Source organism: Pungitius pungitius, chromosome 2 (assembly GCF_949316345.1).
Source record: "Pungitius pungitius chromosome 2, fPunPun2.1, whole genome shotgun sequence".
In the NCBI taxonomy this organism is placed as follows: Eukaryota; Metazoa; Chordata; class Actinopteri; order Perciformes; family Gasterosteidae; genus Pungitius; species Pungitius pungitius.
Genome location: NC_084901.1, coordinates 8,734,398 through 8,749,598, shown reverse-complemented (window position 1 = coordinate 8,749,598; position 15,201 = coordinate 8,734,398). Strand labels below are relative to the sequence as shown.

Sequence of the window (15,201 nt, the reverse complement as noted above, 5' to 3'; positions counted from 1 at the left end):
TAAATAAAATCCCAAACAATCAATACATCTTATGCCAACTTTGATAACGTTTACATTAACACCAACACCCTAACACCGAGCATGAATACATAGTCATGCCAAACATGGAGAAGTAGTGTTCAGTTTTTCTGCTCCAAATATCTCAAACAAACTCCCAGTAAGCTGCAGGACTGCTGAGACTCTCAGCAGCTCAAATGAGACTGAAGACTTTTCGTTCGCTGCTGCCTTTTAATTTAACCAGATTCAAGGATGAAGTAGATGCTTTTTACTGTTTATTTAAAAAAATTGCATTGCATATTCTGTTTTAAGCTTGTTTATGTATCATTGAATGTTCTTATTTTTTTTTAATTATCCAACTAGTTTTAATGGTTTAAATGGTTTTATGTGAAGCAGTTGAATTACTTTGTTGTTGAAATATGCTTCGCAGATTAACTTGCCTTGCAGTACTGCAAAATAATAAAGGAGGGAGAGCACTCGCCTTTCATCCTGTCTTCCTCAACACGTTGGACCGAACACTCCATCAGTGAGGTGCCTGAATACATGAGCCCTGTGGTTCATGACTCAGAGCAGAGAGGAACCTCCACCCGTCATGGACAGAGAATCTAATGACTACCGTAAACTCCTGCAACCTCCAGACAGTGTTTAGGTAAACACCAGCATTTACCAAAATGATGACTTAACGGTGTTCATGTGGGTATGATTACCACAATATGTTAAGAGTAAGGACACATAAAAAGGGAATACAAAGAGGTGCGGTCTAGATGCCTATTTTACTGTGGATTTTCATGTTTTGGATGAATCATAGTGTGTGTAAACATTAACATAAACTGTCCTAAATCATAAGGCTCGTTTTAACCTAATAAATGTGACCTTGTAACAACCCTTCCCGACAAAGAGAGGCCTGCTCTTTGAACAGTGCATGAGGTGAAATGACTCGATACACTTTAGAGATATTTAGTCTGGTGCATAATACACAAGCTCACTGAAGTACAAATATATATATGCCTTACATAAGGAACTGATAAAGAAATACCCATTTTAAATGTTGAGTATTTTTTCTCCCTGCTTATGGTCCTAATGCTGATGGTCCCTCTTTAAATTGACACATTGCTTGTTGTTTCCTTCAACAAAGCAAAGACTGAGTGTGACGTTGCAGTTTGCCATGCCACCTAAGAGCAGATCTCACTTGTGATTGGCTCACATCAAGGAAGTGTTCGTCCAGCCAATCACAGGAGCTTTTGCTTGGCGATTAGGAAGTATCAACATGGCAGCTCTCTGAGTTTTGGAGGAGGGTACATGGTGTAAATAAACACAAATTTCACGTTTTACAGCTAACGACAGCGTTTGCCTGTTTGTGTGTAGGACTGGTGGGACCACATAGGGAAAATGTCGAATGAAGGAAATAAGAAACAGTTCTGGAAAAGAAACGCAGCGAAGGTTCCTGGCAGGTGAGTGACGTGTTCCCTCTTGTTGGCTAGCTTAGCGTAGCTAGCCTTACTGAACTGACGCTGCACTGTTAAGCTTCAAACGGAACTTGAATATTCACCAAAGGTCCTCTGATATTGCACAACGTTTTCGATCTCCTGTAAAGTGCTATGGTTCGTGGTAAATTAGTATCTCATTCACGGGTTACGCCTCTCTGCTTTTAGTTAGCTGACTTAGAGCTACGTTGCTAACAGCGGCTAACTGTTAACCAATTTACCCCCCACTGCTTTCACAGAGTTTTAACTTGGTATATAATGGCATTTCATAATACGAAAGAAGCCATGGTTTTACAGCAAGTCGTTGTTTTCGTCCCACTAAGCCCGGAATTGTAACCTTAACTGGTACTGTTTGGGGAAATAGCTAACGTGGCTAGCTTGACAGGTTATGGATTAGCTCATTCATTTACATTCTCTCTTCTTCACTTCCTCAGCATTCAGCATGTGTACGGCGCACAACACCCACCATTCGACCCGCTCCTCCATGCTAAGTAAGTTCTAAGCACTATGATGTTATTTAAATTGTTTGGTGTCCGTGGACTTTTACTTTCGGCCGGTATTTAAGTTTCCTTCGCTGATGCTCCGCGCTTTCTTAAGTTGCTAAACTACATGATACCTCAGCTGAAGTTTGCATGCGTTTGAGCAACAATAGCATCCAAAAGTTAAATTTGTGTCATTGTTCTGCATGAAACAGGGAAGGAATATCATGAAAGACCGGTTTTCACTAAACGAAACAAAACAAAACGCTGCTGATCATTATCAGAAGGTTGTTGTTTATCTTCACTTAAGAGAATGACGTCCTGCATGTTCAGCAGCAGCTATTTTATTGAAGATTACACAACATCTTTATTGAACCGTTTGTCTGTTATCATCTGGATTAGCTGTGACTAAATCTTTTTGTTTGAGTATTTAAAATTTAATTTCATCCTACCTAGTATTTGGCAAGAGACTGAAAACAGGAGAGACATCTTGAAGGGTAGCTACCGATTCACTAAGAGGAAACAGAAAACGTATACATGGTCTATTGATGCTGTAATTGTGTCATGCTTCCAGGACGTGGCTAGGATTACGACACGCTTAAATGTTTGAAACTACATACCTTGCATCTTGTAGGAATCTAGAAATCCCAAATCCAAAAACTTCTGTTTGTACTGTATGGCTTGTAATGTTCTGCAGTGTCCAAGAAAGTCCACCGACTTGACAGTCAGTTTGGACAAAATAAAATGCTTTCAGTCAGTTTTTTTGAACTTTTCAAAAGTAAAAACTGTAAAATCATGAAAGTGTGTCCAAAACCTTTTTGATATTTGACCATTATTTAGTTCTGTATAGGAAATATTTTTGACTTTTTGATTTGTATCTGAAATGACATAAGACACACACAACGAGAGAAAAACACTATTTAATAAAAATCCCTTTATTTCCTATTTAATAATACACTTTTCCACAAAGGTGTGATTTCAATATTCTTTTTTTTAATCTGTGCATACGTTGTGATGAAAGTAAACTAAGTATCTCCCTTTTCGTATGGTAATTCTTATCTTTGTTAGATATAAGAGCACCTACCCTCTTCCCACCTTCCTTTTTCCAGGAAGGAACAGGACAAGGAAAGGTTGAGCTTAATTGAATCCTCTTTTTCTGTTCCACCCCTTGTTCCGGCTGAATGAAATGTTGCCCTTGCAGCATAAAGACAGCGACTCTTGGTCTTTTGAACATTGCCAAGATTCAGCCCCTTTAGGTCTATAGACCTGATTACACTGTAGTGCTTACAATGTATGGTATTTGTGTAAACGTGTGTCTCACTCCATCCTGCGTGTTCTGTGTTGTTGGTGGGAATTCCTTTATAGGGTAACGTCAGTGTGTAAAATGTTGATATTTTGTAGACTTTCGGACAGATCAATTAATTGATCATTGAGCGGCTCTTTTTTTTAAGGTCTTTCATCACTTCTCCCCTCTTTTTTCTTTCCTCCAGCCTGATCAAAGCGGGCAACAGGCTTCCTCCAGCCACACCAGGGAAGCCCAAGAAGGCCACCACCTTCCAGGAGTTCGAGAGCATCACAAGTGATGCCTGGGACGTTGGGGACGATGATGACGAGTTGCTGGCCATGGCTGCAAAGAACCTCAACATTGAGGTTGTCATGGAGACAGCCAATAAGGTGAAGTGTGTTTTTAACAAAACACATTTTAGTTTTTTGCACAAAGCCTTGTTCTAAGGATGGATTACCCACCCACTATAGTAACAAAGTTCATCTTTTTGGCAGTGCATTAGACAGTTCCCATTGGACAGATGATTGTTGAACCACTTGATAGACTACTCCCAATTTTTCATAAACTATTTTACAGATTTTCCCTGAAAAGAAAAATGCTTTCAATTATAAGACTGCATATCTTGAACTTTAGCCAACAAATTAGCTAAAATAATTGTTGTTATGAAAATTAAATTTTTATGTTTGAAGCATTCAAATGCCACGTTTGTGAATACGTTAACTGTGCTTTGATGGGTGCATAGAAAAATAAATTGTCCCAAACCCGCTTTCCGCATAATTGTTCAATTGCATGGGGTATTGCACTTTGTCAACAAAGTTTGTGTTCAAGTGCTCCAGGGATGAAATCTTGTCGGCCATCTGTCGACAAAAAGCCACTTGGATGTTTATTTTGGATTATTGTAGACATTATTTTCTATGAGCAAATATGAATACACTCACACGTACACACAAGGTAGTGAGGGCAGACTCTATAGATCCAGCACCATTGCTGACAATGCTGAAGTGCAAACTAATTTCCCTTCAGTTATAGGAATGCATCCTGCAGCCCTCCTATAATTAATAGTATACCCGTTATCTAAAACTGCTATTTATTTACTAATTACATATCAATAAACACTTTTGGTAGATGTTATGTTCATGGAGTTGTCCCCCTTATCATCATCATAACCTGAACTTCACCAGTGCCACACTTTGTCTTTCGGTCAACTGAACAGGTCATCGAGAATCACAGCAAGCAGCAGGAGAGACAGAGGCAGGATGACGCGACAGAGTTGGAACAGACCGAAGAGGACACACAGGAGGAGGTGGCAGAGGACGAGGATGAGGAGGAGGACGAAGACGACGAGCAGGTCAGGGTGGCGGAAGGAGACGTGACCAGCCCAGAGGTCTCGTTCGCCTCCCTGAGCAGCCCTTATGCTGATGGCCGCCTCGTGAAGTCCAAAAGTGAAGCTCCAATTGGGTCACCTAAAGGTTAGTGAGCGCCATTGCTCAGTGTCCCAAAAGGTTTTCTGGCATATGCTGCCTGCATGATAACAGCTGACTGCTTTTACTTTTAGTGCACATAAAACCGCTCTATAAGTGGAAGACAGTTCTTCACAACTGACCCGTACTTGTCCATAACCTCGGTCTGCATTTCCTGTTTGGTTATACAGCTCTAACATTGCTTCATGTTAGTGTAAGTTTAGTCATTTTAGTAGTCGTTTGACCAATGTGTCCAATGTAAACAAGGGCAGACTTGGGGGAAATACCATTATATCAAACTTTTTATGCCATATAACATTTAATAAGGATCCACAACTGTACTAATAGTACTGATGGTCAACAGAACCCTTCAGCAAGCCAAACAGCAGAGAAATGAGGGGAAATGTCATGTCAGAAATGTCAGAGTTCAAGATTTATTTTAACCCAAAGCAGAGGCGCAGCGGCACTTCATCGCAACGGCACACCGTGGTGTGAAACCGTTTGTTCCTCTTCCTTGCAATGGCAAAGGGAAATGAGAAACGACTCCACTGTGGCTTCCCAGGTCACAACGCCGGCGGCACAGGCGGCAGGCGCTGCACGCGGTGCACGTCTGGCTGCTTGTTTGCCCGTCTGCCATCGCGTAGCGGCGCGGATAACAGAAGCCGCCCCCTGCCTTCAGGCAATTCCTCTTATCTCCTCAGAGAAGACTACACGCGGGCTCACATTCACTCCACGCCTACACGTGGATACAAGGGTGCACAAGACGGCGCCCCTCGCGGCTCTCCGAGCACGTAGCGAAAAACACCGCAGCTTACATAAAAACGTCTGCACGCACACACTCGACGTACTTGGCAGGTGGGTAAACAACTTGATATGCGCAGTGCCAGTGAGGCCGACTGCTGGTTCGCCGCCTCACGCTTCTTTTGTAGATTGGATTTTGCTCTATTTCTGAGTTTTTTTTTTTCTTCCCTTTTCTCTCGTTGGGTCTGTCTGTGTGTGTCCGTGTGTGCGTGAGACAGATGACAGCAAGGAATCGAGTGAACACACTTGCTCCCTTCTAATTAGATAGTGGCACGCAGCATAGCTTTCATTACTGAGGCCCGGACTCCCTCCATATACTCCAACATTACCGACGCACTGAATGTCCCAGTAGCCTGTCAAAGCAGAGAGTGAGCCACACACACACAGAAACGTTATGCCCTTTCTTCCCTACAATGCAGTAAACTGTGACTGATAAGTGCACATTACTAACTTCCTCCATCTTGGCTTTGTCTTTTACGGCCCTCTTAAAAGTACAAATGTATTAAAATGCTCTATTAAAAGGGATTATTGTTAAAACCTCACAAAAGGTTTCCACCACAAACAAGCCTTCCACAGGCTTTGATACTCTTTCTTAATTTCTGTAAGTGCAAACAAAACAGATTTGTAGCTTTTTATTTGTTCCTGTAAAAACTGAAAAGGACAATGAAACCGTCGGCGCTCCAGTTTGCTGTTGAGCGTCAGTGAGACTCAATCAGTGTGCGTCGCTGTCTGCTAGAGCGCTGAAGGATGTTGGCAGGGATGTTCACGGGGATCTTTATGAACCTTTTGCTTCATGCACAGTGTAGCGCCAGGAGCGTCCCCTCTCAACAATGAAGTGCCGACCTTGACAGCTCGTTTGTAACTCGCACACGCGGTACCAACTGTGTCGTTCTGTCTTGGTTTAGCACATCTGGGGGAACATGTGGCACTCAGCAGACTGAATTAATCTTATTATGTACCCGTTATAAAGCACTCACTCTCGAATATGAAGCTTTTCGCTGTAACTTGTAACGCTGCCGTCCTGGAGGCTGCAAGCATACGGAGGCTGAAAGTTACCGCTCTCAGCTGTTACATCGCAGCTTCTAATCATTGCTGCTGAAATGGAAGCCTGATGTCAGCTGTGAGCATTTCTCCCTCGACACGTAGAGGCTAATCAGAGTTTTGCACCACAATACAAAAACTGACCTCCAAATAGAATCGAGGGAAAGCTGCTTTCAGAAGTGGGCACGCTCAATAATGTCAGGCCTTCCGTGTCAATTCATCGGAGTGATTCTTTTTTAAAAATTCTAACTATATTCAAATGTCTAGCTGTGCAAGCTGCAGGGGTCTGTTTACTCAGGCGGGAATATCTCAATGATGCTACGAAATGTTTACACACACATTCATCTCCTCTTTAAAATGCAATTTAATAACTTTTGATGACCCCTTAACATTTCATCTAGCGCAATGGTTTCCAAAGCGCAAGGCTGGCCTCCCCAGTGCGGCTCTAAAAAGCTTAAGGGAAAGGCTCAGTGAATGGTTTAAAACTGTGTAAAAAAACCCCTTTCACACTAGTTATATTGTGTGGAAGGGTTAGTATACTGTCAAAAAGTTATCAACTTGTCAAGTGCCTGCCTGTGTAACCCGTCTCCACCCTCCCTCCTCCCACCAGAAGCAGAGGGAGAGCATGCCGGCCTCCACAGGCAGCGGTCCCTGCCCCACCGGCCGCCCATCATCCCGCTCGTGGCTCGCATGGCCGACCAGAACACGTCCGGCACCCCGGCCATGACCGAGAGGGAAGCGTCCCGTCTGGATAAGTTCAAACAGCTGTTGGCCGGCCCCAACACAGAGCTGGGTAAGAGCCATCCGCACTCCTCTTGTCTGTGTGTGTGTGTGTGTATGTGTGTGACTTCACTTCACGTCCCAAGTGTTGCTCTTGTGAAGTTGTCGCCTTGCTGTCTTTTTGTTTCCTTCGCTCTTTTCCTTGCACCCTCGTGCTCTTCACTCTTCTCTCGCTCGCTCTCAGTCTGCCAGCTGTGTAGCACTTTTAACAATGCTGTGAAGGGTGGGCGTGGGGGTGGGGGTGGGGGGGGGGATGGTGGTGTCATCCACCATCTGGACGTTCAGATTACAAGGGGAAAATAAATAAATAAATAAATAGCAGCAGCAACAAAGGCAAATGACAGGCCTTTGTTCCGAGCAAACGACAACCCTTTATTGTTTATCCATCCCCGGACAATTTGTCTGGCCATGAAACCCTCACATGTCTCTCTTTCTGCGGTGGACTTCCTGTCCCGTGAAACCGCGACGCACCGGCCTGTTGCGTCATTCTCGCCATTCGAGCAGATCCACCACATGAGAGTTTGTTGGGGGGTTCGTTCTGAACGTGAAGGACCATTCAGGGTTCAATTCATAATTCATTCTGGGATAATATGTGTGTAAAATAATGTAAAAGAAAGAGACTGCAGGTTTCCGAGCTCAGGTGCTCAGGAGTGTTACTTCCAACAGAACATCCATAGTGACTATGAATCACTTTGGTCTAACCCTATTACGTTTGAGAGTTAGAAGCCGGATCCGATGACCTCCAACCATTATGGTAGAAGCACACAAAAGGCCTCATTAAAATACTGTGAAGAAGGAGGGTGTAAAGGATGGGTGTCGTTGTGTTTACGCAGCATTGTGTATGTGTTGTGTTGAGTGTGTCTGACAGAAGGGGAGCGTGCAAACTGAGACCAGGCGAGAGAATTGAAAAAGCGCAATGCTCAGCAAGTGAATGGGTTATGTGCCTGTCTAAATACCCGAAATATGCTAAATAGAGCGTGTCAGAGATATTTCAGTGCAGAAATAACAGTTTAAATACCGTAAACTCTGTTCTCAAATCATGGCTGCAGAGAAACCAGCCTTTTGTTCACATCTTGTTTCTATAACTATAGCATTTTTGAGTTAGGATCCATTTCTGCTCCTCATCCGTCTCACATCCAAAGCCACGCTGTGTTTGTTTCGGAGTACTCAAGTCTCTCTCTGTCTCTCTGCGTCTCTCTCTGTGTGTCTCTCTCTGTCGCTCGTCCCCCGATGTTATTGTTAGCTGGTCGATCTAATTTTCTACTGTTCTCTTTTAGGCTATTCTATTTCATGTCGTCTTGGGTCTGATTTTATTTTGGCCCTGATTGTAGCAGGACGAGTTCATTGTTTATTTGCAGAATTCCCTCAAATGATGAGATGTTGTTGATTGTAATATTAATGATAATCATATTTGCATCTCTATCGCTAGATCAAATATACGTGTATGTCAACTTGGATCCACAGATGATATTGTGTCACAAACGTGGCTGATTCGGTTTACCTTTTGAATAAAAGTGAACCAGTTTGTAGCACGAGGTGCCTCTGCTTTAGCTGTCACATGCAGATTACTTTGAGCTACACACACACACACACACACACACACACACACACACACACACACACACACACAGAGCGCAAGGAGCGTTGGCTAAGATCCTAAAATGTAAATGCTGGATTTGGTTAAGTTGAAATGGCCTTAGTCAGCACAGTGCTTCACCTCTACATGCGATCCCCTTGAAAGTTTTCCACAAACAACCCGGGTTCACAAGGCATCAGCGTTAGTCACCATTGGTACAGTGTACCCTGTACATCGGCAGAGCGCCTCCAGGTGTCAGCCCCCATTAGGCCCTGCCAGGCATCACGAGCCGGCTGTCTAAATTTAGTTTGGACTCTGCGCTATGATTAGATAGCCCAGAACGGGTGAGCCATGCTGCTGGCAGCATGAAAGATGAACTTCATTCATGGGACATAATTAAGTGAAGTATTGGGGTTTGGGGGATGAGTAGAGGGGGTTAGGGGAAGATACGATAAGATTAGATGAAACTTTAATGATCCCCGTGGGGAAATTGGGTCATTGCAGTAGCAAAGAATGGGATATGGATGTGAATAATAATTTAAAAAAAAGAGATCATCTGAAGGAAGTACTCAACCATAAAATCCTTCTGGGACACAAACAAATTTCACTACATATTTATGAGTCATTGCTAGCCCTTGGTTTAGAACGTTGGTTTGTTGTTGGTTGTGATTAGTAATACTGATAAAGCTGCCTCCACATTTCACCATGCACATAAACACTTTTTTGCAGTTTTTATGGAAGAGGAAGATGACGGATGAACATTAAAATCCCCACTAGTACCAGTTGACGCGGTCAGCCGGGATGACTTTTGAATTACATCTACCTCCAGATGTTTTCGAGGCCTGAGCCATGTTTTACTTATCCAAAGTGCTGCATGCTGCACCAAGTGAGTCTTACGCTACTTGCACATATGAAACTTTTCCCCTGCAGAACTGTTTGTCAGAAGTAAAGTGGATTTAATTTAGGGGGATAGATGGTGGGAATTTTTTTTCTAATCCGCCTAAGTCGCCTCCATGATCCTCCTTTGTACTCGCGTCTTTAACATCCCTGTCAGTTCCTCTCTCCCTCTCCACCGAGCCTTGCGACAGGTTGTGATAGCGGTCTGTTTAGCATGTAAGGTCACGCAGAAGGTGACGACCTGCGTGTGTGCGTGTGAGCAGGGTGATTGATGTCAGGTTGATTTTGGCTAATTATTCCTGATGCCCCGAGGCGAGCCTGTCTGTTGAGGGAACCTGATCACAGTACCCGGCCAACACTATGTGAGTAGGGACTTATTTTAGCCGGCGAGCTGTGGGGAAAAAGTGGGTTGAAAATACGCATCTTCACCGGTTAGACTGGCCACCGCCTTGTTATATTCAGAGAGTTATCCAAAGTGATGCTTAGTTATCCAGAAATAGTGACTAATGTTGTGTACTCCCTGTAAGCTACTTGCTCTGTGACGGGCTGTACGTCACAAAGCCAGCTTCTACAGACCTGCACATCTTTTCTTTTAATTGATTATATGACCAAGAGCTGTCATGTGACAGCAAGCAGATATTGTCAGATGACATAAATACTGCTGTTGCTATGGCAATGTTTGGCTCCCCTTCTTCTGCATCCTGGCTGTTTATCCATACTCAATCTTTTACTACCCTTTTTCACTAGTCGCTTTCCTCGTTTGTCTCTCATTCTTCGTCTGATTCTCTCTGAAAAAACAAAGTTGTCTTTCTGTTTCTTTTGCCCTCTGTGGGGTCTTCATACAAGTCAAATTCACCCACCCACAAATGTACTCCCACACCACACCATTAAACTCCAAAAATTGACACCATTAATGACACAAACACTAAGATCTTGCCGACCACCAAGAACCCGGGAAAACATAGCAAAAGAACTTCCAAACACAACACACACACACACTTCCTCCCAACGCCTCGCTGTGTGTCGTTGAGGCTACGCCCTCTGATGTGGGGGTGCCATGCCGCTGAGGCCTGCTTCTCTTTGCCACCGTTGGCTCGAGCCACACTCTGTTGCCCCACAGCCGTGCAATCCTGTTACACAGGAGCCTGCGCGTGACTGGCTTACTATTGGCCCCGCTCTCGCCGAGTTAAAAGCCGCCATCAAAGTGAGAAGTGGTGATGTAATTCAATTTAACTCGGTGCTAAGGCCTCATTTGAAATTATGCCCCTTGCGTGAGCATTTCAGGTGTGTGTGTGTGTGCGTGCGTGTGTCTCTCTCTCTCTCTCTCCCCCCCTCTCCCTATCACAGGCGTGGAGAAGTAGAGATAACAAAGCGCTGGACCGCATCCGTCTGGTAAATCTCTCTGGGAAAAGCGGCCACTTTACAGAGAAAAGGTTTCCTTGAAAATTCTCAGAATTTTTTTCATCGGAGACATCAACAGCGCCGATTTGACAAACGCTGCCGAGATGAAGGGTAACGCACTGCGGGGTGTTTTCTGAGTAAAGGTCCTCCCCCTCAAAGTGGATTCGTGAGTGAGAGCGCCGGATGTCATCGTGTTCCCGTTATCGCCCCCCCCTTTCCTCACGGCTTTAAAATGTGTGCCACACTGAGCGCGCATGCATCCGGGCCTGTGGGCGCCTTTTCCTCGCATGTCTCTGGGGAAAACACCTGACTTGATGAGGTTGGTCCGACCTCCAGCTGTCTCCCGTGTCAGCGGCCTCGCAGCTTGTCTGGCTGAGTTCTATGCCGATGTTACACGCTGGTCTTCCACGCTGGTCTTCCACGCTGGAATTTTTCATCCCTTTTCTTCACAAGAGCAGCTTGACTGAACACACGTCAGTCCTTGCGGACCACACCTGTTCCCCGCAGGGCCCGTGGAGAGTGGCGCTTGATGTGCAGGAGAGGTGATACCGTGTCCACAGCCAGCAGTGTGGCGAAGTTCGGCGCCGTAGTCATGCAGCAATAAAAACAATCCAAAACCCAATAACCCAGCTCAACCAAGTAGGAGAGATGGCTCCATCGGGTTAAGTTAGGGTCAATCGTCTGTTCAATGAGAATTAGTGACTTAAAATGTGCTCTACCAAGCGTTAGATCGGAGAGTTGAAATAGCCTTTTTCTTTTAAATAGCTGATTAAATATAACAATATAAAAATTGAAATGCAAAATGTCTCCACAATAGCCCTTTGTATAATAAACACATGTGTCCATGTCGGGAGTTTTTTTTTAACCTGCGTCATCAGTCAACAACGTGGCGTGCCTCAGAAAATTGACTAGGAACACACCGCTCCGCGTCCTCTCTCGGCCATCTGGGCCGTCCATCAGGGCTTCTGAGCAGGTACAATCCAGAGGGGAGTATCTTTTTACAAGAGTCCGGGTGAGCGCTCAGGACTCTCTCTCTCATGCAGCATTCCAGCGTCATAGGAGCGCTTAACTTTTTAATAAACTACCCAATGAAGGCGTCCGCCCTGATTTGTATTGGAGTACAAGCTCCACAGTTTTGGCAGGTGTGTGTGTGTGTGTCTGCGTGCGTGCGCACGCTGCCATTCACAAGACAGCGTTTTGCCCGAGTGGTCGCGCTCCGTCTGATCGGCGCCTGCATAGTGCATGGCTCCGGCCCGCCAGCCGTCTTCCCTCCTGCTCCCATCAGCCCGCTACTCAGCCAGCACTGAGTGACAGCGCCTCACGCTGCCTTCTGTTCCTCTCATCCGGCCGCCGTACACGGCCCGTGCAGGCTGGCAGGTGGACTGACTGGCAGGCAAGGAGACGGACAGAAACGGAGGCAACACACACACACACACACACACACACACTTACTCGGTTTGAACAACCGAAGGAACCACCTCCATGTTGCTCAAAGTAAGAGCCATCTTCGTAGTTCCAGTTTATTTGATCCTTGTGTGTTTATGCAAATAAACCGAAAATAACAAATTAAAACGATACTATTAATCATGTCCGTGGATGACATCGCTTTCCGGATGGCTGATTTATTTTGGGTCAACAAAAAAACGCGTGGGCCGATGGCTCATCGTCGATCAGCATCAGGCGCGAAGCTTGTGGAGAGTTAATGGTTTTTTTTGTCTTTTCGCTGATGAGATCAGCTTTCAAAAGCGCGAGCTCCGTGATGCGTTAAATCACGAAGCAGCGCTGCTTTTTATAATGCGCTTCGGCTGCTGTCCCTGCCGTCCTGAACCGCATGTCTCTCCCTCCTTTCTGTCCCCTCGTCGTTGAGGTCGTTTCTGACCCGGCGGCGTTGACCGATTGTATCAAATACGCATGTGATTCTGATCAAAGTTATTTTACTTCTGGAACAGAGTGTCTGTGAATATTTCTCAGCAAGCCCAAATGGTAAAAAGTAATAAAAAAAGGCCCTGTGGCCCACATGTAAGTGGTTCAAACCTCCTCGTTGAGTTGTCCTTTAGCGAACCCCCCTCCCTTCCTCCCCAACCCCACGGGCTGTAGCCCGAGCTGCCGTGACCTTCCCTCGCCAAGCTGCTGTTTCAGAATACTTGTGGTTATCTCGGCTCGACTAAGTGAGCCTAAATAAAACAGCAAGCACGGCGTGCAGGTATACGTCGCCCTCTGCATGTTTCTGGAGTCATTGAGCGTGCATTACCTCAGAGGGTACCGCACCGGAGCAGCTGTTGTGGGCTGTCGGACAGAAGGTACGCCGTGTCCTAATCACCCCCCCGCGGCCCCCAGCTTAACTCCAGCCAAGACAAAGTGCGGCCCCTGTAAGTTCATGCATAATGGAACCCAGCCGACATCGTGCAGAGGAGCGGCGGCGGTCACCCTTGAGTCGCACGCTGCCGACGTTACAGGTGTTTATTGTGCCTGTGTGCGGCATGGCTTGCTCCAGTCGGGGGGAGCCAGGTCCCCCCCACCCCTCCTCCCGTCCCCCAAGGTTTGTGCCCACCGGCGTGATAAACACCCACCACGCTGATGGCGCTAATTCCAAAATATGTAATAATGTGAGATGTTATTGGTCCCGTGAGGGGGGTTCTGCTTTCGCCTGCCCCCACTCGCACTTTCATGCGTACACCTTGAAATGACAGCCTGCGGGGGTGAATCGGTAGATTGCTTTAATGAGTTGCCTCTGCCTCGTACCTGTAGAGACCGACACAGAAATGTCTCTATAGCTTCCATTAGTATTTCATTTTAAGGCTGCGCAGATTGTGTGACAGACTCGTCAGCTACAAACGGCTTGTTTGCATTATTAACTTGGCTCAGTGGACACTGACGGGGACAGCTAGTCCCTCGGCGCCCGCGGGACAGTTGTCAGAACCTTTACTTTTTATATCCACATCGTAACAAGTGCCTGCCGAACCCAAAAACAACAGATTCATTTTGAAAAGGTCACAAAATGCGTTTTGCGAGAGGGTCGGGGGATGCTCTACGCGCACCGACGACACTTCATTTAGCCCCGCCCACTTTGCGTAATGGAGATTATTTGGCACATTGTCTCGTGTCTCCTGCGAGGCGGTATTTGCATTGGAATGACGCATCGCCACGGATTAAAATGTGTGAAAGCGGAGGCACGCGGAAGACGTCCTGTGCTGTTAGAATGGAGCTTTTTTTTGTTCTAGCAGCACAGTGCAGGAGTTCTGCACTGGTGCATCCGGCACGGGGCTGGTTGGGATTCTGCTGCGCTCTGTCTCTGCCGGAGAGCGATTGGAAGACAACGATTTTTCAGGAGCCGGCAGCCGTGTTTGCACTTTCCTGTGTATGATGTACGGAACACATTGTCTTCTTCTGCAAATATTTGCCCCCTGTCCTTTCTCACACACACATAAACACCTTTTCCTGCAATACAAAGCGTTTGCCCAAAGGGGACGGGCCTTTCGGAGGGGATCCCTGCATCATCACGATGTAAAGACTATTAGCCAACTAACCCCTACTTTCCATAACCCCCCCCCCCCCTTTCCGTCCGATGGGGAGATTGATGACTTGTGTGGGGGAAATATAATATAGTTTAATTAAGCCCCAGCCCACAAGATTCATGGACTAATTTCTTTGTCCGACAGGGCAAATGAAGGTCCAAGCGGTTCAAGGCGAGAGGAAAGTAATGAATATAGCGCTGCACAGCGGGGAGCGGCTTCACCCTGTAAGCCTTGCACTCTGCGGCTCCACAAGGCTCGAGTCACAGCAAAGCACTGGAATGTCTGCACACAGCAGCGCGTACTGGCAGAAGAGATCAGCGCGAGGGGCGCCCTGTGGCGTCTCACGCCGCCCAAGCGCACGGCAATGTTGCGTCGTACTGGAAATTGATTTGTTAATCTCAAGCGTGGCTCTTTTGTCACAAGTGGTTGCCTACAATACCAACAATGCATCTTAATAAGGAGTGATGAGGCAACCCACAAGCGTC

The 15,201-nt window shown here is 45.9% G+C and overlaps 1 protein-coding gene across 3 annotated transcripts in view; it reads left to right on the top strand.

The window, feature by feature from the left end:
• Window positions 1–1,224: 1,224 nt before the first annotated feature.
• Window positions 1,225–15,201, top strand: part of tbc1d22a (TBC1 domain family, member 22a) — an 83,647-nt gene continuing 69,670 nt past the window's right edge. For all 3 annotated transcript variants that reach the window (XM_037460120.2, XM_037460121.2, XM_037460119.2), the window contains exons 1-5: window positions 1,225–1,448; window positions 1,916–1,972; window positions 3,451–3,634; window positions 4,459–4,714; window positions 7,158–7,340. In XM_037460120.2, the coding sequence (XP_037316017.2) occupies window positions 1,387–1,448; window positions 1,916–1,972; window positions 3,451–3,634; window positions 4,459–4,714; window positions 7,158–7,340 (742 nt within the window). In that variant the 5' untranslated portion in view covers window positions 1,225–1,386. The remainder of the gene's footprint in view (window positions 1,449–1,915; window positions 1,973–3,450; window positions 3,635–4,458; window positions 4,715–7,157; window positions 7,341–15,201) is intronic.